Source organism: Sphaeramia orbicularis, chromosome 13 (assembly GCF_902148855.1).
Source record: "Sphaeramia orbicularis chromosome 13, fSphaOr1.1, whole genome shotgun sequence".
Taxonomy (NCBI): Eukaryota; Metazoa; Chordata; class Actinopteri; order Kurtiformes; family Apogonidae; genus Sphaeramia; species Sphaeramia orbicularis.
Genome location: NC_043969.1, coordinates 28,331,601 through 28,354,078, shown reverse-complemented (window position 1 = coordinate 28,354,078; position 22,478 = coordinate 28,331,601). Strand labels below are relative to the sequence as shown.

Below are 22,478 nucleotides of genomic sequence, written 5' to 3'. Positions count from 1 at the left end.
AATGTTTCCAACATGTTCAAAGTCAGAGAAATCTGTTAACTTCATAATCAGTAGCCCATTTTATTTGGTCATCTGTTGTGGTTTTGTATCCCCTTTATGGAAAAATGTAGGATCAAACATTAGAGACACTACTAAAAATAATACAGCAGGTTTTTTGCCAAACTGCCTATTTGTCTTATTTGTCTGTCATTTTGCGTTATTACAGAATTAATTTATTGATATAGTTTAATGTCAATCTACTTTACTATGATATGCAACTAATGGTCTATGTTAACCACCAAACTAATGTGTACAACTGCATAATACTAATAGTTGATTAATAGTATAAATGAACCTATTCTAATATTAAGATTGCATTTTTGTTCCATTTCATTAGAATTAATTCACTAAACATACATGAACACAGTGTGAATAAATTAATTCATCTGTGACCACGAGTCATGTCGGATAGATTTTCATCAGCAATTACAAAGTATTGGGATGTAATCAAACTGCATTTAAGGTATTGTCAAATACCTATAAACTACTATGTGTATGCAAAAATTATTATTTGAAAAAAACGATTTATGGTGTTTTTTCATATTAAGGCTATTTTGTACATGCAGGGTTTTAAACCTGAAGGAATGTTTAGCACTAGCTTTGTCCCTTCCCTTCAGATGAACCAAGATGCAGACTTGTACTGATTGATTGTGTTGATTTTGTTGTAATTTAGCAAATGTAACTATCAAAAGCCTTTAATAGTTTTTCACCAAACTGGCTGCAAGTTATTGGTTGTGTTTTGGATGAGCCATTTGCTCTGTTTTCTGTCATCTATCCATGTTGTTCATCATGTTGTTTTTCATCATTTTGTTGAAGAGCAACTGGAAAATAATTTGATATTTTCCGTTAACTACTTGACTCCTCTGTGGTCAATGGGTAAACTCAGTGGAACTATCCTAACCAACTCATCCACTTTTCTTTTTTGTGGGGGCCAGAGGATTCAATATCCTCTGCTGGCTCTTGTTTGTTTTATTTTTTTCTAACCCTTTTTATCATACTACCCACTCATTTTCTGCTTTATTTATGTATCACAGTTTATACAAAAACACAGCCTCAAGTGCCTTACAGAGCAAGATTAAAGTGGCACAAAGAGCTATAGTTTTGTGACGCTTGAAAATTCCAGCAATGAATGATAATATGTCAAAAGTAAATTATAAAAATGACAACAACTAAACAAAATGGTAGGATGTTAACAAATGTACTGGTATTAATAACTCCCAAAGCTATGAACTTGAACTGATTCCTGACAGGTTTTTAAGTTTTTCAGATTCCTGTTTGTTGAGGTGTTTCTCACTAAATGCAGATAAATGGTTGAGTTTGTTTCAGTGGCAGCCTGACTTAAACTCCTCACCTCTTAGTGGTTTGTTTGTTTTCATCTTGGTTAACCATCTTCCTCTGTGCTGTCCCCCACAGGCCAGTGAGCTACCCAGAGAACCACTACAGCCTGTCTCCAGCTGGGGGCGACAGGGTGCTGCCCTACAGGAACCCCTCGGCCAGCTTCTCCTCACCCTCCTCGGGCCTGGTGGGCCTCTCCTCCATGGGGCCCCCTGGGATCACTCCAGGCCCCTTTGTGCGATACAAACCTTCACCCGACAGGTGTGTGTGTGCGTGTGCGTGTGCGTGTGCGTGTGCGTGTGCGTGTGCGTGTGTGTGTGTGTGTGGTCTCTCTTCAGTCACTCCTCTGATCTTGATTAAAGATGTCCAGTGTTACTCATCACTGTTTTGTGTGCTAAAGGCGGATTGTATTAGTTCATAATAAAGTCTGAATAATGCAGCACATTCAGCTCTGCCGTTAGACATGTATGAACACTGTCTCCTAGAGGAAGGATCTGTTGTGTGGGTGGCTCTTCCTGACAGTGTGGAGGCTGATAACATCTCGTTCAACCTGAGAAACGTGTTTTATTCAACTGTCATTAGGATGCAGATGAGAAACTGAAACTGTAAATCCAATCCAAGTCCAAACCTTATTCATACAATTTTCTCCCAGAATTGAATTTCGTCTTAATCTTCCCTGTTTCAGTTGATTATGTGTTTACATGTAATGATAAATAACATGATATATACTTAAACATGTGTTGAATTATCAAAATATTAGAGGTGGAAAAATTCCTGATAAACCTGAAGAGTGTAGACAGCAGTTCATTTTGTGTTGGATTTAGACCCTAACATCAGTGTGTTGTTGGAAGTTACAGGAAAGACAAAAATTACAGATGCTGTTCTGATTCCATTAAAAAGCTTTTTTGTCTCTGATTTTATCCAGATGATGGTTTGTTTTTAATACCTTGTCAGTTTCTTTAAGTTTAATTTAAATATTACAATATATCCTTGCTTACTGCATCAGTATATAGAATTATAAGCTTTATATCATTTACAGCGTTGTAAATAACTTTTAGACCATCTGTGATTTTCTAGGAGTTTGGTGCCATAATCATTGCAAATAATTATTATTAGTTTTTTAAATATTAAGTCTTTTGCACCCAAGAAAAGTAAGATTATTGAATTATCACATGAATGACAGACCTTGACTTTTCACTGCTTTAATTGTTTTCAAAGCCTGCATTTTTGCCAACACAGTTTGACAGGCTTACTGTAAATTCTATGGGTGTAATCATTAATCATCCCTCCTCTGCTCCTTTTTTATGTCAGGTATGGGACAGGACAGCGCCCCCTGCTGCCGTACGAGCCTCACCTCAGTGTAGACATCACCTCCAGTGAGTCTTCATCAGGATTCACCAGTCAGGACAGCACCATGGAGCGCTGCAAAACAGGTACATCATCTTTAGAAAACTATATTACATCTGTCTATAAGATAAGTGTACAAAAAGTCCATTTGTAAGTAGTTTAAACATTTATCATACTTATTTCTAACTACACTATTAAGTGTTGCACACAGTGGAGTAGAGATAAGGGAGTGTAATTTTGTGTGTTTGTAGGTGGGGGGAGGTCAGTGTTTAAATGTGCTATAAGTATTTAATCCTCTTTGCCAACTGTGGAGGTTTGGTGTAATTTGCTTTAATCCTGTGGGTGTCTGTGTGTTTTCTGTCTAGAGCCCCTCTGGCATGTCCCAGCATCATCATCCCGAGGACCGGGAGGTGGAGGGGGGCAGCGGAGGCTGAGACAGGATGTCCCAGGCAAAGATTCTCCAAACAGACACTCGAAGGTCAGGCTTGGCTCATGTGATCTATTCGTCTGTCACCTTCTCCGCTTCTTTCAGTCTGACTGCTATAGTCTTGTGTCCTCTGCAGGGGGAGACTCAGTACTCAAGCCACTCCAGCAGCAACACACTGTCCAGTAACGCTTCCAGCAGCCACAGCGACGAGCGCTGGTTTGACAGTGGAACTGGAGGAGAACGAGGAGGTGGAGTCTGTCTTGGTGATCCAGCTGACCCAGACCCTGACCTTCTCAACAAGGGAGGGTCCAACGACAGTGGCATAGACGCCTCGACACACTACAATAACACTCGTCACGGAAACATGTCCAACAGCCAATCTCACAAGCCCATGCACTGCTCCGCCACCTACAGCGGCCTCCAGGAGCTGTCAGTGGGACGGAGCAGCGGCGGGGGCGAAGCCAAGAGAAGGGAGTCGTCACCCATCATACCAGCCACGGCCAATCAGAACAAAGGTTACAGGACGAGGACATTCCCACCGCCTGGCTCCAGTGCTGATAAAATGGACAGTTTCAAACCCAGGTAAGAGACCATCTTACTGATGAGATGCATCTTTTATGGCACATTTTACAGAGCCAACATTTAACCTCAACTGAGAATTTTAGCACAGATACGTGCAGGCAGCTGTAAGACACAAGAGGGATGTATAAGCTCAGATGTGTATGATTAGAAAGTATTACATTACTGTGATAAATCTGTCAGCTTAATGTTGCTTGATTTAATGTGTCTGATTTGTAGTTGTTAAAGACTCCTTCAAAATTTGAAGGTCTTTCAGTGTTTGATCAAACATCCAGAGCTCAGCAGATCATTTTAAAATAACAGTGTGGTTCTTGTAAACATGGGTCTTAATATATCTATACACGGGATATATTTTAGATTAAAACAGCCTAATCCTTGTAGAGCAGATCATTTTAGATCCTCTGCCGTTACTTCCACCCCCACATCCTAGATACACAGTCATTAAACACACTAACATACACAGGAACTGACCGCTCTGTACTGCAATTAAACTGAAGTCTGGGCCTAAAATTCCCTCAAGTACGATGATTAATGTACAACACAACATCAAATAAATGGCGTAATTGGCTCATTGTATTACATATGTTTCCACCATAGTACATCCTAGAGATAAATTGCTGATCAGCTAAAGTATTTGGCAGCAAAACAAGAGTTTATTAGTGGGTGAAAGAATCTTGCTTTTGTCGTGTATAAAAAAGCAAGGTTGCTAAATAAGTGATGACACTGCTGCAGCAGTCTTGTGTTTACCTTACTCAGTGATATTTATCTCACCAGAGAAGGATCCTGTAAATGGATACATTATCTAAGTGCTCTGTACATGTAAAGTACTATAATTCATCACAGTTTCTCTGGTGGAAAATATATTTCATTTTTCTGCAAATGACCTGGAGTCATACGTCTGTTAATCATCCACACCAACACCAACAGCTATAAATATAAAGTTTTAAAAATCACTCTTATGTAACTCCACAGCTATGATGTCAATAACAGTGGTGAACCCTGTTGTTTACTGTTGCAGTGATTTCATGAATGATGCAAACACTGACACCCTGATTCTACATTAAATCTACTGTCATATTCAACACATGTCAAGCTGGCGTGTACATCAGTTGATAGTGTTTTATTTTATTCTTAATATGAATAAGATGGTAGATGAAATGTACCTACTGCTGTGCATCTTTCAGCACCACCAAGGTGAGAATAGAGGTTACTGATGAAATATGATCGAAGACCATTTTACTACTCTGCTCTCCTGTATGGAACAAATGAACCTTTGTGTTTCTAGGTGTAATTTAGGACAGGTCATTTTAATGCTCTGGTTCAAGGGTCACCATGTGTTTAATGCTACTATGACCTTCATCATTCATCAGTGTAGATGGTGATGCTTTTGCGTTCATACATGTTGTAGTGTTGTTACATGCAGATCTATAAAATAAACTCAGTCTTATAAATTGTGACCGTTCCTACTCCTGAAATTCCATTCACTTGCCAGATGTCTCACTGTCACCTCTAACACTACATGACTGCTTAGTGTGTTTAAAGTAATCCGAACCATCACCTTGTCTTCTAATCAATGAAAACTACATTTCCTGTTGTTTAACTTGATTATCAATCTCATGCCTGTCTGTCCGTCTGTCCTCACAGGGCCTACACACCACAGGGTTACAAGACTCCAACAGTGGACAAAGCCCGACCTGTCCGAGCTTCCACGACAACGCCAACGTCCGCTCACTTAAGCGCCACCCCTCTGTCCAGCTCCGCCCCCAAGGCCTTGTATGGAAAGAGCAGACAGAGCGCCTGGCATGCAGAAGACACCAGCACACCACCTTCAAACACCACATCCAGCTCTGACAACAGCAAGAAGTAAGAGCTTAAAATAATCTGTGTGACAGTTTCCTGCAGGTTAAAGTAGGACACTGTCTCTTTGCAGTGCATCCAAGGAAAATTCCACACAGTCTGGTGCAAAATAAGATCACATACTGATTTTGCAATGTAGGTCTATGACGGTCTCAACAAAAGAGCTCGATTATAGTAGAATGATGTAGTAATTCACAGGACAAAAGCAAAGGGTAGTTGACATTCTAAAAGGTAAGCATCAAGATGTTTGTTTTCTGCTTCTTTCAGTGTCATCCCATGTCTCCCCATACCCCAGGGGCACCGTTCTCAGGTTGTTTTTTCTTGCTTCGTGTCTTCCAGGCAGATTGATATGAATTCAAAGAACGTATTCGGGCAGCCACGACTTCGAGCTTCACTGAGGGACCTGCGTTCTCCACGGCGAACGTACAAGAGCACCATCGAAGACGACCTGAAGAAACTAATTATCATGGACAACCCTGGAGAGACCCCACAAAGAGATCCAGTGAGGAACACACACCCACACACAATCACACATCCACACATTTTCTTGGACAGTTCTGATCTCTGTCATCTCCCTCTGCAGTCTCCCAGGCGGACGTTGCAGCGCACTTTTTCAGATGAGTCACTGTGCAGCGGGCGCAGGGATGCCAACTTTGCCAACTCTGAGAACCAGACAGCGCCCACTGATGTGCTCTTCACCTGTACACTACCCACGCGCAAACACTCTGCCTCCTCAAACCACTCCAACCACATGCAGAGCAAGAAGGGTGAGTTTAAATTCCACCAAAGACAATTTGCGTTTTCAGACTCAGCTTTATTGTCATTCAGTCAATAGACATGATAGAACAAAATGTAGTTACCCATGTCTCGGTGTTTGTAGCATGAAAAAAGATCAAATATTAAATTAAAAATAAAATATACAAAAGCTAAATAGAATAGAATAAAAACTGTGATAAAATACGCTAGAATATAATAAAATAAAGCTCTGAATCTGTACAATATTGCACATTATACAGTAACAGTTAAGGTGGTGGTGCATGCAGGCAAGGCAGATTTATTTGTATAGAACAATTCATACACAGGGCAATTCACAGTGCTTTACAAAAATGGAAAAGAGACAAGTTAAAAGTACACAATTACAATTAAAACATAATCAATGAAGCATAAATAAAATCAGTTAAAATAAAGTAAAAGAGAAGAGTGCAGATAGAACACTTTCAGTTGTTGTATACACAGTTGAACAAAGCCATTTCAGCCTGGACTTAAACATTGTCAGAGTAGAGGCCTGTCTCATGTCATCAGGAAGACTGTTCCAGAGTTTAGCTATATGGAACTGAAATGCAGCTTCACCGTATTTAGTCTTGACTCTGGGCACCAGCAAAAGACCTGTCCCTGACGTTCTCAGGGTCCAAGATGGTTCATATGGAACCAACATGTCGTAGATGTAAGCAGCAGCAACAGTTAACATGTGGAAATAAAGTGACAATAGTGACTTTAACCACATCATGACCTATTGTTAAGGTGCAAGGACAGTATATGTGGGGAAGGCGGGGGGGCAGTTCAGCAGTCTGGTTCCCAGGGTAGGGGGGTGAACACTTCATGTGCAGGGTGAGTGGGGTCATGGAGGTTGAGCATGAAACATCAAATCAGTGCTGAAAACATGACAGAAACCATCCTTCTTGCTGTTATGTGAAGGCACTCAGAACTTTGGGTGTGTTTACTTAATACAGCTGTTCTCCTCTCATCTCCTTCAGTGCCTCTGTCGGCATCAGAGCTGTCTCTTACTGAAGTGAGGGACAAGGTTCCCCCTCTGAGGAGGCTGGACCCCTGCCTAATGCCCCTCCCTGACACCGCCTGTGGGCTGGAGTGGTCCAGCCTGGTCAACGCTGCTAAAGCCTACGAAGGTGAGAAACAAGTTCATTTTGTTCAGCCAAGGTTCAGTGTGGGATATGAAAGATAATCTTCATTTCTAGAAAAAAAAAAAAAAAATTCCAGACCTGAGCCACATTGAAAACAAAAAATAGAATAGATGTTTGTGCCAGTGGTGGAATAAGAATATTCAACCAAATATTGATTTCTGAAAACTCAAATCAAAACATCAGAATTGTGTTTTTAATAATGAATGTTTCCTTTCCATTATTTAGCTAATGTCTGAAAATATTGTATTATGTGATGTTGATTGGTTGTCATTTTCTGTAAGTAAATCCTCTTAAATTAAATAGAAGAGATGTTGTCAGTAGATTCTAGAGTAAACAAAATTACAGAACCTTTAAATGGTAAAAGTAGGGGATTCTTAATTTTTTCCAGTGTATCTGACTATAGTGCCTTAGGCTAGTACTGGAAATGGTGCTACAGGTTATTAAATTAACATACAAGCATAATCTCTGTGGAATACATGGTTTTAAAGTACAATCAAAAATGACAATATGCAAAGTGTGGTTTTAAACTCAGTTCACAAGATTTCACAGTCTCTTTTGATTCTTCTGATTCAAGAAATCTCTTTAATTATTGGGTGTGATGTGTTTGTGTGGATGCTGGGGCTGATCACTTTCATCATGCCCCAGCTCTTCTGTTACTCAACACTCCTGGGAAAGAAACTGGGATCTGGGCGTTGATCTGCACCCGTACATAATCACCTGCTCCCACACACAGTTTCTTTACTGAGTCTCTCTGCTGCCCCTTTGTGTCCTCTGCTGAGTTAAAAGACTGTCTCAGAGCAGAGACACACCAGACTCAGACCAACACTTGATCTGTGGCCTCACCTGCCGCCAGCTCTACCTGAACCAAACTGTGATTGTGTCGTGTCTCCAGAGATACAAGAGGAAGAAAACAGCAGAAAGTGAGACTTTGCTTGTCTGTTGCAGCACAAAGAGCCATTTCCCTGTTTTCACTGACGGAGCCACAGGTTGGGGGTCCAGACATGAGGCCCGTCGTCAGTCCAGTCCAGTTTCAGACTCCTCAGACGCCACGGACCACACCCACCTTCAGCGGGTAAGTCCATGTCTGAAAACAAAGATCACACAGAGCTTAAAACACACCACATTTATCCAAAACAGAGAATAAATAAGTCCTTCAGGTAGATCTTCCATTCTCTGGTTTTTGTTCATAAAGTTTGTCACTGCTGCCACCTGGTGGTCACAAACCAAACTGCATTTGACTTAGATTAATTTTTACTCCTCTTTGCATTTTCTGCAGAAGAAACTGGTTGTTCTGGTTTCTGAGCTGCCAATGAGCAGCTCCTTAAAGGTTTTGAAGATCTGCTGATTCACATCAGGATCTGATATGACTCATTTATCCTGAAGTCGTTTAAAGCATACATGTGCAACTACATAACACAACAAACACTGATACCTCATGTACCTCATGTGTGACAGTCACTTAACCAATGGAGTGATTTTATATAAACTTTGTAAGTATGGAAAACATTGACCCAGGTGAGAGTGGTGCTACATCTGGAGGGAGCATGTGAGACTGGTCCAGAGTTAATATTTGTGAATACGTTGGATTCTACAGATTTTGTCATACAGGAGGATGGACTAAGTGAAGCCACGATAAAATATCAGGATTCCAAAATGTTTGAGAAAGGACTTTTTTTTCAACATGCACAATTGTGGTAATAAATAATGTACAAACACCTGTGAAACTTGTACCAGACCGCCTGTGTGAATGTGTTGGTGTTGCATTTATTCAAACTAATGTGTGTTGTGTGTGTGTTCCCAGTGATGAGGTGCCCAATGACCTGTCAGGACGGCTCTACCACCTGGAGGTGATGTTGAAACAGCTCAACAATGATCTGGAGAAAGTAAGTTTCCATGTGAAAATATTCAAAGTGAAACATTCGTCACCAGCGCCATAACCCTCCAGAGTCAGAGTACAGGAACATGAATAATCCTCTGTATATGTCAAGACTTTATAAATTGTTTTTTAGGGCTCATGATTTCCATAAAAACACCCAAATATCCAAAATATGTAGAATGTAATCATTCTAATGATACATGACATGCTTACATTGGCACAAGTAATATGTTTATGATTTAATGAACATTGTGGGGTGGGGGGGGTCTATAATCATCGACGTTAATATTGATTACATACACAAATAGGGAATGTAATAAAAAAATATTCACCATATTCTAGCAGTGTACATGCAGGAAAGAATATCTTGAATTTAGAACTGAAGTCACAGGGGATATTGGGAAAAAAAAAACAGCATTCAGCAGTGCTCTTTATTCAAACCTGTTTATTTTCTATTGAATGTGCCTTGGGTCTTAATGTTGATCTGTATGTTTATGTTTCGTCTTCCTTCAGGAGAAGAAGGATAAGGTGGTGCTTCTGGCTGAGATGGCCAACCTGAGGGAGAACAACCAGCGTCTGCAGGAGGAAAGCCACACGGCCAGTGAGCAGCTGCGACAGTTCAGCATGCTCTTTACCAACCTCAACAAGCCAGGAAGTGAGGCGGAGGCGCACAACACCGACTCACAGAGGGAGTGACGACAACAGGGGAGAAGAAGAAGAAGAAGAAGGACGAGCGTATAATTCAGGTCACGGCGAGTGTGAGAGTAGTATTCTTTTAGCGCTACCCACTTTAGTGCCCATAATTCCTTGCACACACGGGGTGGCGATGGATTAAAATGATGTCACCTCACTCAGCTTCCACTGGACTGCCTTAAACCAGAGAGAAACCGACGGATGACGTTGGCGTTCAACACTCCCAGCGCAGCGACCCTCCCTCTCTGATCTCTGAGCCCGTTTATTTTTATAAACTAAGTCTTATATCCTTGTCTTATATATAAATACATATAGTACTATGCCAGAGGAGGGAGCAGGAGAGGACATGTGACTCTTTTTGAGAACATTACATCACCTGGAGAGGCCTAATACTGTTGCTGCAGCAAATCAGCCAAAAGAAAAAAAAAAAACAAAACTTCACAGACTGCATCTCCCAGAATGCACTAGAGAAAATGGAAGCTCTACAGACGTGGTACTGTAGATAGATGCCTGTGTGGTACAATTCTCATGTATCAATATTATCTATATTGTACTGATATTGTATAACAGAGAGGTAGGTGTGTGTGTGTGTGTGTTTGTGTGTGTGATGACTGATGGTACAACAAATACTCGGAAGCGTTTATTGCACAACAGTGTTTGTGCTTGATGCATTTTATTCCCCTTTGGTGTGTGTGGGAGTGTGAGTGACGGTCTGTCAAAGGAAGTCTGAGTGATGATGATCAAAATAAGTTTACTGTAATACGAAAACTTGGGGCCACGGTGCGTTCACTTTCCTCCGTTTACATGGATGAAGAGCGGCCCAAAGATGTGAAACAAGCCATCAGAGCGAGAGCAAACAGCGGATGTTTTCAGCAGTGCCGTATCATCTCAGATCTTAAACGTACTGGATTGTTGTGATTTTACCGGAGTACAGCTTTGAAACTATTTAATTACATTAACTTTGCGTATTAATCTGAACAAAGTTCCAGTAATTTGTGCTTGTGGGAAAAAAAAACCTTTACTGTACATGAAACTCACTCGCCAACACTGAAGCTCCTTCATATCAGAACCAGTCTGTATGTATGAGAGGGTTTGTGTTCTGTGATAACCCAAAAACGAACACAACACTATTTATACTGCTAGCTTGCTTAATGATATTGTCTACCACAGTATATCTATTTTTAATACTCGAGTATCTGACTGTTCTTTTGGATGCTGGTACCGACTGGACGATAAATCCTACAGGGATGAATCTAATCGTACAACTTCCTCTTTCTGATATTTCCTGAAAAATTGTACTGAATTCTGTCACACTCACTCATCAGGAGTTTTTCTTCCCTGGTCAGACTGGATATGTCATCTGATTTTCCAACTCACTCAGGTACCTTGAGATGCTGTTAAAGACACAACACACGTACTTTGATTCACTAAAACAAGAGGGAACAAGTGTCGTATTCAGACAGAAAACTGCCATCTCCTCCTGCTCCCGTTAAAACAATAAACATCCCAGTAACATTTTTATTCAACACTTATTCTGTTTGGTTTAGCGATAATGAAACCAGTCCCTGATCTGGTTTCATCGTGGTCCATCAGAGTAAATGAAGCTATGACTAACACACTCCTGTTTTTCTTCGTTCATGCAGCTTTGCAGGTGTAGCTGATTTTAGTCTTAAATTTTAGCTAATGTAAAAGGGGCGAGGTTTTTCCTTTAATACATTTTGTTTGTGTTGTATAATTTTAAGGTATTTATAGCATACGCAATGATTCATGTTGAACAAATCAATAATGCATTAAGGTTAATGGTAATATTGTATAACTAGGTCTGTTTTTAGATGTTAAATATTTTGATAATTTATTTTTTAACACATTGGCCACTGTTGCAGACAATAGTGAAGATGAGAGGGTACTGTGTTTTCAGTTAAGCTGTTTTATTGCTGATCTCTGTACAAATTTAATTTGTATGATTGCATTGTTTTTGATTTCTGGCTTACTTCCTTTATGCATTGGTGCTCTCTCTGTGGTAGGAGCACAAGATGCAGTGACAAACTATTTGGGTTGTAATAAGTGTACATTTAAAAGTGTAAATTATGTTTTCATTATTTTATAAAAAATATATTAAAAATAACTATCAGAACAAAGGTTGGTGTCCACTTATTGGCTAGTAAGACTCATTATGTTCCATGAAATTACTTTAATTACAGTTCATTATCTTATTTGACCTGAAGTACATCACATCAAGATTTGTCAATGATTTCTTTCAACACATCCATCATACATACGAGGGAAGCCACAAAAATGATATTGTTACAAAGCTTTATTTCTACATAAAATAGATCCTTTAGTACATTTTATTTTGTGCGTCCCGTTGACATAAGATGACACTTTGTTAATAAAATTATTCATATACAATGTGAACAGTGCATTAATTAATCAAATGCTCAAGTTTCATGTGTAACACAGTGACTCTAAAGAGCATCAGAACTGATGTTCAAGCACAACAGGTGAATTAATAGACTTTAAGATCCACACATGAGGCACTCGTCTCTGTTCTCCAGAGAACACACCATGGCAGCGGTGTTGCGCTCCTTGATCTCCTGCTCTGAGGCTTTGGTTGGCTGCGACTCCTTCAGCTTCTCCTTGTTCAAGGTGAACTGGATGGGGTTGGCGGCTGGCTTCGTCCTCAGGTAGTACATCCCCGTCTTCAGACCCTGCAGCGACACGGGGAGGGGTTAATCATCACATTCTTTAAGTCCTTACTCCAGGCGTTACCAGTATATTTTCCCCCTGTTCTTCTTACCTGTTTCCAGCCGTAGAAGTGCATGCTGGTCAGTTTACCATAGTTTGGCTCTGCGATGTGGATGTTCAGGGACTGACTCTGGTCAATGTAGGCGCCGCGGTCTGCCGCCATCTTGATTATGGTCTTCTGGGAGATTTCCCAGACTGTTTTATAAAGCTGCTTCAGATCATCTGGAATTGCAGCAATGTTCTGTCAAGACAAGAGAGAAGTGGAAATTATATTTACGGCCAAATTAAATACATGTTCTTCACCAGTACAAGTCTAATACTACTAAGTTAATTCTATCAGTTATTTGATATGAAATCAAAAATATTGATCGTTTCTTGAAATCTTTCATTTGGTCCACAATTTAACTTTTAGGTTTGTCATAGGTGAGTAAAGAAACCAGTAAAGAGTCAAAGTTACAGTGAGTCCATTTACATGACCATAAATATTCTCTAACTGGGAGTAATCAGACAATTGTATTAATTGGACATGACGCATACATGTAAACGGGCTCAGTGTTGGCATTTAACTTAATCAGTTTATGTAGTTTTAACACTTGCATTCTGTTTTTTTTTTTTTTTTTTTTTTAAATTGTAGACTTAAAAAAACAAAACTCTGCTACCTAAATAATCACAAATACAGCAGCAGAGGATGGTATTAGATGTTTGCTTTGAACAGGATGTTTACCTGAATGGAACCGTTGTGAGCGATCAGCTGGTTCTTCATCTCCTCGTCCCAGAGTCCTCTCTCCGTCAGATCTTTGAGCAGGTGAGGGTTTACGATCTGGAACTCTCCAGACAGGACCCTGCGGGTGTAGATGTTGCTGGTGTAGGCCTCAATGGACTCATTGTTGCCGAGGATCTGGGCGGTGGAGGCAGTGGGCATCGGGGCAAGCAGCAGGCTGTTCCTAACGCCATGCTTGGCAATCTTCTCCTTCAGTGCTGTCCAGTCCCACAGGTCTGTGGGCGTCTTCTCCCACATGTCGAACTGGAGGATCCCCTTGCTGACCGGAGAACCTTGGTATGTCTCATAGGCGCCATATTTCTCCGCCAGTTCGCAGCTCGCCTCCAGCGCGGCATAGTAGATGGTCTCAAAAATCTGGATGTTGAGCAGCTGAGCCTCTGGGCTTTCAAAGGGATAACGCATCAGGATGAAAGCATCTGCCAAACCCTGGACGCCGATCCCGATAGGTCTGTGACGCCGGTTTGAGTTCTCTGCTTCCTTAACGGGGTAGTAGTTGATTTCAATGATCTTGTTCAGGTTTTTAACAATTACTTTGGTGACATCTACGAGTTTCTTAAAGTCAAAAGTCCGTTCAGGAGTGACGTACATGTTGAGAGCGATGGAGGCCAGGTTACAGACCGCAACCTCGTCCTCGCTTGTGTACTCCACGATCTCTGTGCACAGGTTGCTGCATTTGATGGTTCCCAGGTTTTGCTGGTTGCTCTTTCTGTTGCAGGCATCCTTGTACAACATGTATGGTGTCCCAGTCTCGGTCTGGGACTCGATAATGGCGTGCCACAGCTGCTGAGCTTTCACTACACGCTTCACTCTGCCCTCCTGCTCATACTTGGTGTACAGCTTCTCAAACTCCTCCCCCCAGCACTCGTCCAGCCCAGGGCACTCATTTGGACACATCAGAGACCAGTCCTTGTTAGTCTCCACCCTCTTCATGAACAGGTCGGGGATCCACAGGGCATAGAAAAGGTCTCGGGCCCTTTGCTCCTCCTTTCCCGTGTTCTTCTTCAGTTCAAGGAAATCAAACACATCAAAGTGCCACGGCTCCAGGTACATGGCGAATGCTCCTGGCCTCTTGTTGCCGCCCTGGTCAACATAACGTGCCGTGTTGTTGTAAACTCTCAGCATCGGGACCAGGCCATTGGAGTTGCCATTAGTACCTGCAATGTAGCTTCCTGTTGATCTGATGCAGCTGACAGCAACACCAATTCCTCCTGCAGATTTGGAGATGAGGGCACACTGTTTCAGAGTGTCATAAATGCCATCAATGCTGTCGTCCTTCATGGCAAGAAGGAAGCAGCTGGACAGCTGTGGCCTGTTGGTTCCTGCGTTAAAGAGTGTAGGAGAAGCATGAGTGAACCATTTCTCTGACAGCAAGTTGTAGGTTTCAATGGCTGCATCAATATCTTTTCCATGGATTCCAACAGCCACTCTCATGAGCATGTGCTGTGGACGCTCAGCCACTTTGCCGCTGATTTTGAGCAGGTACGATCGTTCCAGAGTCTTGAAACCAAAGAAGTTGTAGGAGAAATCTCTGTCATAAATTATGGCTGAGTTGAGGCGGTCTTTATTCTCAAGAACAATGTCGAGGGTCTCCTTAGAGATCATGGGCGAGTGCCGCTTGTTTAAGGGGTTGATGTAGTTGTACAGATCCTCCATCACCTCACTGAACACCTTCTTTGTCTCTTTGTGCAGATTAGAAACAGCGATCCGTGCAGCGAGAATGGCATAGTCAGGGTGTTGGGTAGTGAGTGTAGCGGCGATCTCTGCGGCCAGTGTGTCGAGCTCCACAGTGGTGACACCACTGTACAAACCCTTGATCACCTTCATCGTGATTTGAGCCGGGTCCACAAAGTCAGGATTCAGTCCATAACATAGCTTCTGGATGCGAGAGGTGATTTTATCGAACATGACGCGCTCCTGGCGTCCATCTGAAAGACAAAAGAAGGAAAATTAAAAATTACTACAGATAAATGGAAAAAATATTTGCAGACAAATCTATTAATGATCTCAAAGAGTCACACAGGCCAGTCTCCAATCCAAAAGGAATGCTTTGCACCAGTTTTGTGGATGTGAGAGCCAAAAAAATGTCCAGAGGCCTCTGGGAGACACGATGGATGGTACACTGAGTTCTTCCTGCTGTGGCCAAGTCTGTTGACTGAAACCACTTTATTCTGCTGTCCCTTCAAGGCCCTGACTGAAATATGTACTCCATATATGGTGTTTTTGCGCAAGTAAGATTGTGAACCTCAGGTTGTGGTAAGTGTTAACTGAGCTCAATAAACTTTGGGCAAACAACTCACATTTTTGTAAGATGATTTAATCAAGTGACTCAGCATATTTTAAAGAAATAAAGATCTTTTCATCAACATTTCTTTCTGGGCCCTTTCCTCTCATCACTTCCTGTTATTTTCATGTCTTTTATAATGTATAAGCCCTGGCATCCTCAACTGATTCTATCCAAGTTTTATTGTCCATTGTACAGTTAAACAGCTGCACTTACAATAGACTGTTGATTATGAAAATATGGGACCTTACAGTACCCAATATCTAGTCACTTCTGTTATTTAAGCTTAAAAACAGGGTTAAAGGTGTGTATTTAACATTAAAAAGCCCTTAAGAGGATTTACAACATTACATACACCTCATCTTTAAAGTTATTTTTGTTTATATTGTCAGTTACAACACCGTTTTGAATGTCACTTAATTTTACTCATCAATATGTTGGGAAAAAATTTATAACTAATTAATATTCTGATCTTTAGCAAATATATCACGTACTGTCCATAATAAAGAATAGTTAAAAGTGCAAATATCCAACTGGTTCCTTCATCAGTCACCCAGGACCAAAAGACATAACTAGTTGACTTTCACTGCAAAGTGACAGATTAACAGGCCCAGCCCAGATGACAACACCCAATTATGTCATATATAGAACATGATATTTCCGTGTTTCTCTGCATTTCCATTTGTAAAGACAGAAAACACAAGAGTTAAGACAAGAAACAAAAAGATGCATATATTAAACACAATATGACTGTCTCGAGAGACAATATTTAAGGACCTTCAGCATGCATTTGATCAGCTCTAGACGTCAGATAGTGAAGATCTGCATCTCCACTGATATTAGATAGATACTTTATTCATCCCATAGGGAAATTTACAATAGTCTGTATTCAGAGGTAATGGTCAGATTAATAGGCTGCGTCATTAGGAAATGCGTAAATGCCTCCAAAATTATATCGTATACGAAACTTTTTAAGACTCACTAAACAACCAGCTGACATCAGGTAAATAAACTAATATACATTAATTCAAAATGAAAACCTCATCAGACCATCACTAAGCATAAATCGAGTTTTGGCGCCAACTAGGACAAAGGATTATGGGTAATACCATAGAACTAACATTAATACAAAATTGGACCTGAATTACACAGAAATGACTAAATAGTCAACGACAGCTTTAACAGCAGAATTTTAGAATATGACAGTTTATAAACTATAAACCGAATCATCCTGGCAAAACGTATGACGCATTACACATTAACTATCTTAACGTCAGCTAAGCTAGCTACTTGCTAAAGTCAAATAACTGAGGTCAAAGTTTCGCTCGAATAAAGTTTGGGTTGTTTTAAGAAGGGATCAGTCAGTTCATGTTCAGTACTTCTGCCAGTTTCAGGTCCTGGTCTGGTCCCTGTTGTCAGTGTCCGTGTTACTAACACACAGACAGCAGAGAAGCTAACCGAGGCCTGGAACTACCTGTACATCAACAACAACAAGAAGAGCTCACCTCGTTTGATAACATGCATGTTGAGCAGATGTAACGGGACTCCAGCTATAAGATAAACTTCTCCACGTTAAGAAAACGTGTGGCTGGCTGCAGACTATCCACTCTATCAGGCAGAGAAAGCGGGAATGATCCTGAAAATCCCGCGATGCTAGTATTTGTACGGAAGGCGTAATAACCGGGAGGAGTGAGTGATGTGCGCTTTGACCAATCAGCGCCGGGGTGAGCGGGATTTGGCAAATATGGACCAATCAAACAGCGAGTATAGTATAAACTTCCTTTTCCGTTTGTTTTCCTGAATGATAATCTGGCGGGACAGAAAAGTAGGTCACTTAGCATGCCGTTTTTGTTTTGTTCCACTCATCTGATAACAGACCGTGACTAGTGATCACAGAAGCACAAAACATACTTGCCCTAGATTGTATAAATATGTGTATATATATACCCAGAATTTCTCTCATTCATTGTTTTTGCAATATAAAAGTACATATAAAGTCTTGCATATAAACTACATAATGAACATGTAAAATATAAATGTAAAGTAAACCAGACCACAGACAGAAATATAGAAGAATGGCTGCATCAGGATTTGGACGGTTGTGTAAAAGAGAAAAATAAATACTTTTGCATTTCCACGTATTTCACACATTGCTCATATCCTCGGGTTAACTAATAACAAGGTTTGGTTGCACAATGATACACATATTGCAATCAAGTGGTGGAGGATATTCAAAACGAGGGAGTATTAAAGTCTAATAACTAATTTTATGCTCACTTTCATTGCTAGATGGGCATTTTAATGGTTATATATGCTGCTGAAATACTGATTCATAATTTTTGGTCAGAAAATTTGTAGGCTGTGTATTGTTAATAAGTCCCTCCAGGATTTCCCGGGATTTTTTTTTTTTTTTTTTTTTTTCGGCCTAAAATGCCTGATTTTGCGGCAGCTTTTCCAAAAAATTGCGGTGAAAGTTGAGATGATTTGAAGCTTCTTTTATTAAAGTCATGGGCATTTGCAACATGGGCATTTGCAAATTACCTTGAACACTCTTTTTTTTTTTTTTTTTTTAGCCTTAAAAAGCACGAGGAATCAATGATTTTAAACAAACATTCATTCTTTTGTTTTGGGCAGCCAATGAGAACATAGCGTCACAGAACGCTAGCCAATCAGAGCGGAGCGTCACAAAACGTCAGCCAATGAGAGCGCAGTGTCACAGAACATAAACCAATCAGAGCGTAGCGTCACAGAACGTCAGCCAATGAGAGCGCAGCATCATGGAACGCCAGCCAATGAGAGCAGAGCATCACAGAACGCCAGCCACTGAGAGCGCAGCGTCACAGAACGCCAGCCAATGAGAGTGCAGCGTCACAGAACGTCAACCAATCAGAGTGCAGCGTCACAGAACGGCAGCCAATGAGACCACAGCGTCACAGAGCGTCAACCAATCAGAGCGCAGCGTCACGGAACGTCAACCAATGAGAGCGCAGCGTCACGGAACGCCAGCCAATGAGAGCAGAGCGTCACGGAACGTCAGCCAATGACAGTGCAGCGTCACAGAACATCAACCAATGAGAGCGCAGCGTCACAGAATACCAGCCAATCAGAGCGCAGCGTCACAGAACACCAGCCAATCAGAGTGCAGCGTCACAGAACATCAACCAATGAGAGCGCAGCGTCACAGAATACCAGCCAGTCAGAGCGCAACGTCACAGAACACCAGCCAATCAGAGCGCAGCGTCACAGAACGCCAGCCAATCAGAGCGCAGCGTCACGGAACATCAGCCAATCAGAGTGCAGCGTCACTGGAACATCAACCAATGAGAGCGCAGCGTCACAGAACGCCAGCCACTCAGAGTGCAGCGTCACGGAACATCAACCAATGAGAGCGCAGCATCACAGAACACCAGCCAGTCAGAGCGCAGCGTCACAGAACACCAGCCAATCAGAGCGCAGCATCACAGAACATCAACCAATCAGAGCACAGCGTCACAGATCATCAACCAATCAGAGCACAGCGTCACAGAACGCAAGCCAATGAGAGCGCAGCATCACAGAACGCCAGCCAATGAGAGCGCAGCGTCACGGAACGCCAGCCAATCAGAGCACAGCGTCACAGAACATCAACCAATCAGAGCGCAGCGTCACAGAACGCCAGCCAATGAGAGCACAGCGTCACAGAACGTCAACCAATCAGAGCGCAGTGTCATGTAACGTCAGCCAATGAGAGCGCAGCGTCACGGAACGCCAGCCAATGAGAGCAGAGCGTCACGGAACGTCAGCCAATGACAGTGCAGCGTCACAGAACATCGACCAGTCAGAGTGCAGCGTCACGGAACGCCAGCCAATGAGAGCACAGCGTCACGGAACGCCAGCCAATCAGAGCGCAGCGTCACAGAACATCAACCAAAGAGAGCACAGCGTCACAGAACGCCAGCCAATCAGAGCGCAGCGTCACAGAACATCAACCAATCAGAGCGCAGTGTCACAGAATGCCAGCCAATCAGAGCGCAGCGTCACGGAACGTCAGCCAATCAGAGCGCAGCGTCACGGAACGTCAGCCAATCAGAATGCAGCATCACGGAACGTCAGCCAATCAGAGCGCAGCGTCACGGAATGTCAACCAATCAGAGCGTAGCATCACAGAATGTCAGCCAATGAGAGCGCAGCGTCACAGAATGCCAGCCAATCAGAGCAGTGCGTCACAGAACATCAACCAATCAGAGCGTAGCGTCACAGAACATTAGCCAATGAGAGCGCAGCGTCACAGAACGTCAGCCAATGAGAGTGCAGTGTCATTGGGACTTGTCTCGTCTGTCCTCTTCCATTTTCAGCCGTTCTCCTGCATGTTTTACGGTTGAAAAGTGTCTGTGGAGCGGCCACTTTCGTTCGTGTTCCACCACAATATTGCAGGCAGTGCAGAACAGTATACTTCCGCTTTTGTGGAACACATCTGGAAACTGACTTGCACAAACTTTGGCAGTGATATTTTGTCGGTAAATATGAGTGTTTTGAATCGCGCATGTCTTCATCTTCTCAATCGTCAACAAGGAAGTGAACGTGATGACGTGATGTCACGTAGACAGGGGTGGGCGAAAGGGGGCTAAGGTGATTAATCAAATTTGCAGAAAATTCGCGGTGATTGGACAAAATTGCAGCGCCGCACAGAATTCGTGGTGATTGGTTGAATTTGCGTTCATAGTTGAGATCACAACATCGCGAATTCCTGGAGGGACTGGTTAATTATGCATTATTATTTTGTGTTTGGGTCATAAAGATAAGGTTTAATCGGTATCAATAACATAGGTGTTTTCTAAAGCATTCATCCCCAAAGACTGGGTCAGGAACCTTCAGGTCGGTTGTGAGTGATTTTATCAGTGTCGCTGAGTGAGTACATGTGTAAGCTTTATATTACCTGTAATAATCTGATAATGAGGGATTCAATACTGAAGATAGTGTGAAAAGATACGCAATTTATTTTGGTGATGAGAGGTAAAAACAATATATTTAATAGTAAGAAGAAGAATGGCCTATTGCCCTAAAATGGTGATAATAAATAAATATAAATATTGATTTTGTTGTTGTGATTTATTAAACATATTTCTCATCAAGGCTGGTTCTAAATAACATCATAAAGCAATGTACAAATTTCATTTTAAAGATGTGACTCCCCACATGGAAGAAAAGTACATTAGCCACAAGTATTGGGTAATGGAGAAAATAAAATATATTCCACTGAAATCTAGTTGATTGGAAATGTAAAGTAGCTAAAAGGGAAGAAAAATACTCAAATAAAGGACAACTGTCTTGAGTACTTGAGTAAAACTATCCATCACTGACAAATTTTGTTCAATAATTCAGTGCGAGAGTGATATACTGCTACTGAAAAGAAAAAAAAAACAAACAAAAAAAAAAACAGGACTGTAAGATTTGTCATCAGTCAAAAAAAAGTTTACTGTTGTTTATTATGCAGATAATTTATTCAAGTAAAAGTATGTAAGTTTTAACAGTAAAATTTACCTAATATGATAAGTAACATTATTGTGTAGTAAAATGATGAAAATTTGTAATCTGATAAGCAGTGTAGTGGTGAGTCATCTGTGTAAGTTCTCTTTACTCAGGTCATTGTTCATCCTTAACTGTTTTCAAAGTTCAGCTGGGCTAGTTTTTGTTATTGAAAATGTTTCTTTTCTCATCTAAGGGACTTTATCAGATTAAGACATTTTGGGACTGACACTCTGCGACTGCTACAGAACTGATGCAGTCTCTTGGATGAAAGGTTAAATGTTTTCAGGAACAAGATCCAGTCCAGCTGAACTTTGAAAAACAACTGAGAATGTAATGGAGAGTCAATCATAAAATGAAATCCCTCAAGTAGAGTGCTGCACATGTACATTACATTTGGAGCTATAGCCCTGAGTAGAAGTATCTATATTATAAAAGGGAAGTGGACTGTTTGTGTGTGTGTGTCTTGGGCATCACACAAAATCCTGGAAGGGCTGCCTGCTGCACTTTGGCATATTTATGTATTTTTGGTCAAGGAAGAAACTAGCAAAAACGGCCAGGTGATAGGGCTAATATTGTGGGAGATATTAGTAATTTTGGAATACAATAGCCTTACAATTACGTTGCTATGCCCAGAATCATAGAATTGAAGTGGGTTTCTTACCTAGCATCAGATAAACAATAGGAACACATTGCCATGGTGTCAAATTTTATGTGCAGAAACAGACATGCCATCTGAGAGGTTATTCAACTGAAAATGCCAGTGGAACCTCTCATGTTATTTCTCTCTTTCTTACTCTCTCTCTCTCTCTGTCTCTCTCATGTTATTTTTTCTCTCTTGCTCTCTCATATATTTTTTTTCTCTCTCATGTTAAATTTCTCTCTCTCTCTCTCTCTCTCTCTCTCTCTCTCTCTCTCTCTCTCTCTGGTTCCCTATGGGTCAACGCGCTGGTTTTAGTGTTAGAAGTCAAGTTATACTTTTAGTTTGCATACTAAACTCAGACGTCATTAAATGTGTTTAATCTCACCGGCTGTCATTCGTCCTCCAGACCAATAGGAGGCAGCAATTCACCTTTAACCTGTTGACTAAACTA

General features: G+C 41.4%; 2 protein-coding genes across 2 annotated transcripts in view; one reads left to right on the top strand and one right to left on the bottom strand.

The window, feature by feature from the left end:
* sipa1l3 (signal-induced proliferation-associated 1 like 3) overlaps nt 1-12,113 on the top strand; it is a 74,226-nt gene extending 62,113 nt beyond the window's left edge. Inside the window, exons 14-24 of the mRNA XM_030152552.1 lie at nt 1,453-1,635; nt 2,686-2,807; nt 3,087-3,199; nt 3,285-3,730; nt 5,372-5,590; nt 5,924-6,086; nt 6,168-6,351; nt 7,339-7,488; nt 8,449-8,575; nt 9,305-9,386; nt 9,893-12,113. Coding sequence (XP_030008412.1) covers nt 1,453-1,635; nt 2,686-2,807; nt 3,087-3,199; nt 3,285-3,730; nt 5,372-5,590; nt 5,924-6,086; nt 6,168-6,351; nt 7,339-7,488; nt 8,449-8,575; nt 9,305-9,386; nt 9,893-10,075 — 1,972 coding nt within the window. The 3' untranslated portion in view covers nt 10,076-12,113. The remainder of the gene's footprint in view (nt 1-1,452; nt 1,636-2,685; nt 2,808-3,086; nt 3,200-3,284; nt 3,731-5,371; nt 5,591-5,923; nt 6,087-6,167; nt 6,352-7,338; nt 7,489-8,448; nt 8,576-9,304; nt 9,387-9,892) is intronic.
* A 258-nt stretch (nt 12,114-12,371) lies between these two features.
* Nucleotides 12,372-17,570, bottom strand: LOC115431874 (ribonucleoside-diphosphate reductase large subunit). Its single transcript, XM_030152553.1, has 4 exons — nt 17,385-17,570; nt 13,542-15,523; nt 12,870-13,058; nt 12,372-12,780 (listed from the first exon to the last, which is right to left on the bottom strand). The coding sequence occupies exons 1-4, from the start codon at nt 17,401-17,403 to the stop codon at nt 12,589-12,591; spliced, it is 2,382 nt and encodes a 793-aa protein (XP_030008413.1). The 5' UTR covers nt 17,404-17,570; the 3' UTR covers nt 12,372-12,588.
* Nucleotides 17,571-22,478: the final 4,908 nt, after the last annotated feature.

Coding starts and splice junctions, on each gene's coding strand:
- LOC115431874 (XM_030152553.1), bottom strand. Junction 13,059..13,541: donor CTCACAACGGTTCCATTCAG/GTAAACATCCTG, acceptor TTGTCTTGACAG/AACATTGCTGCAATTCCAGA. Junction 12,781..12,869: donor ACTTCTACGGCTGGAAACAG/GTAAGAAGAACA, acceptor GTGTCGCTGCAG/GGTCTGAAGACGGGGATGTA.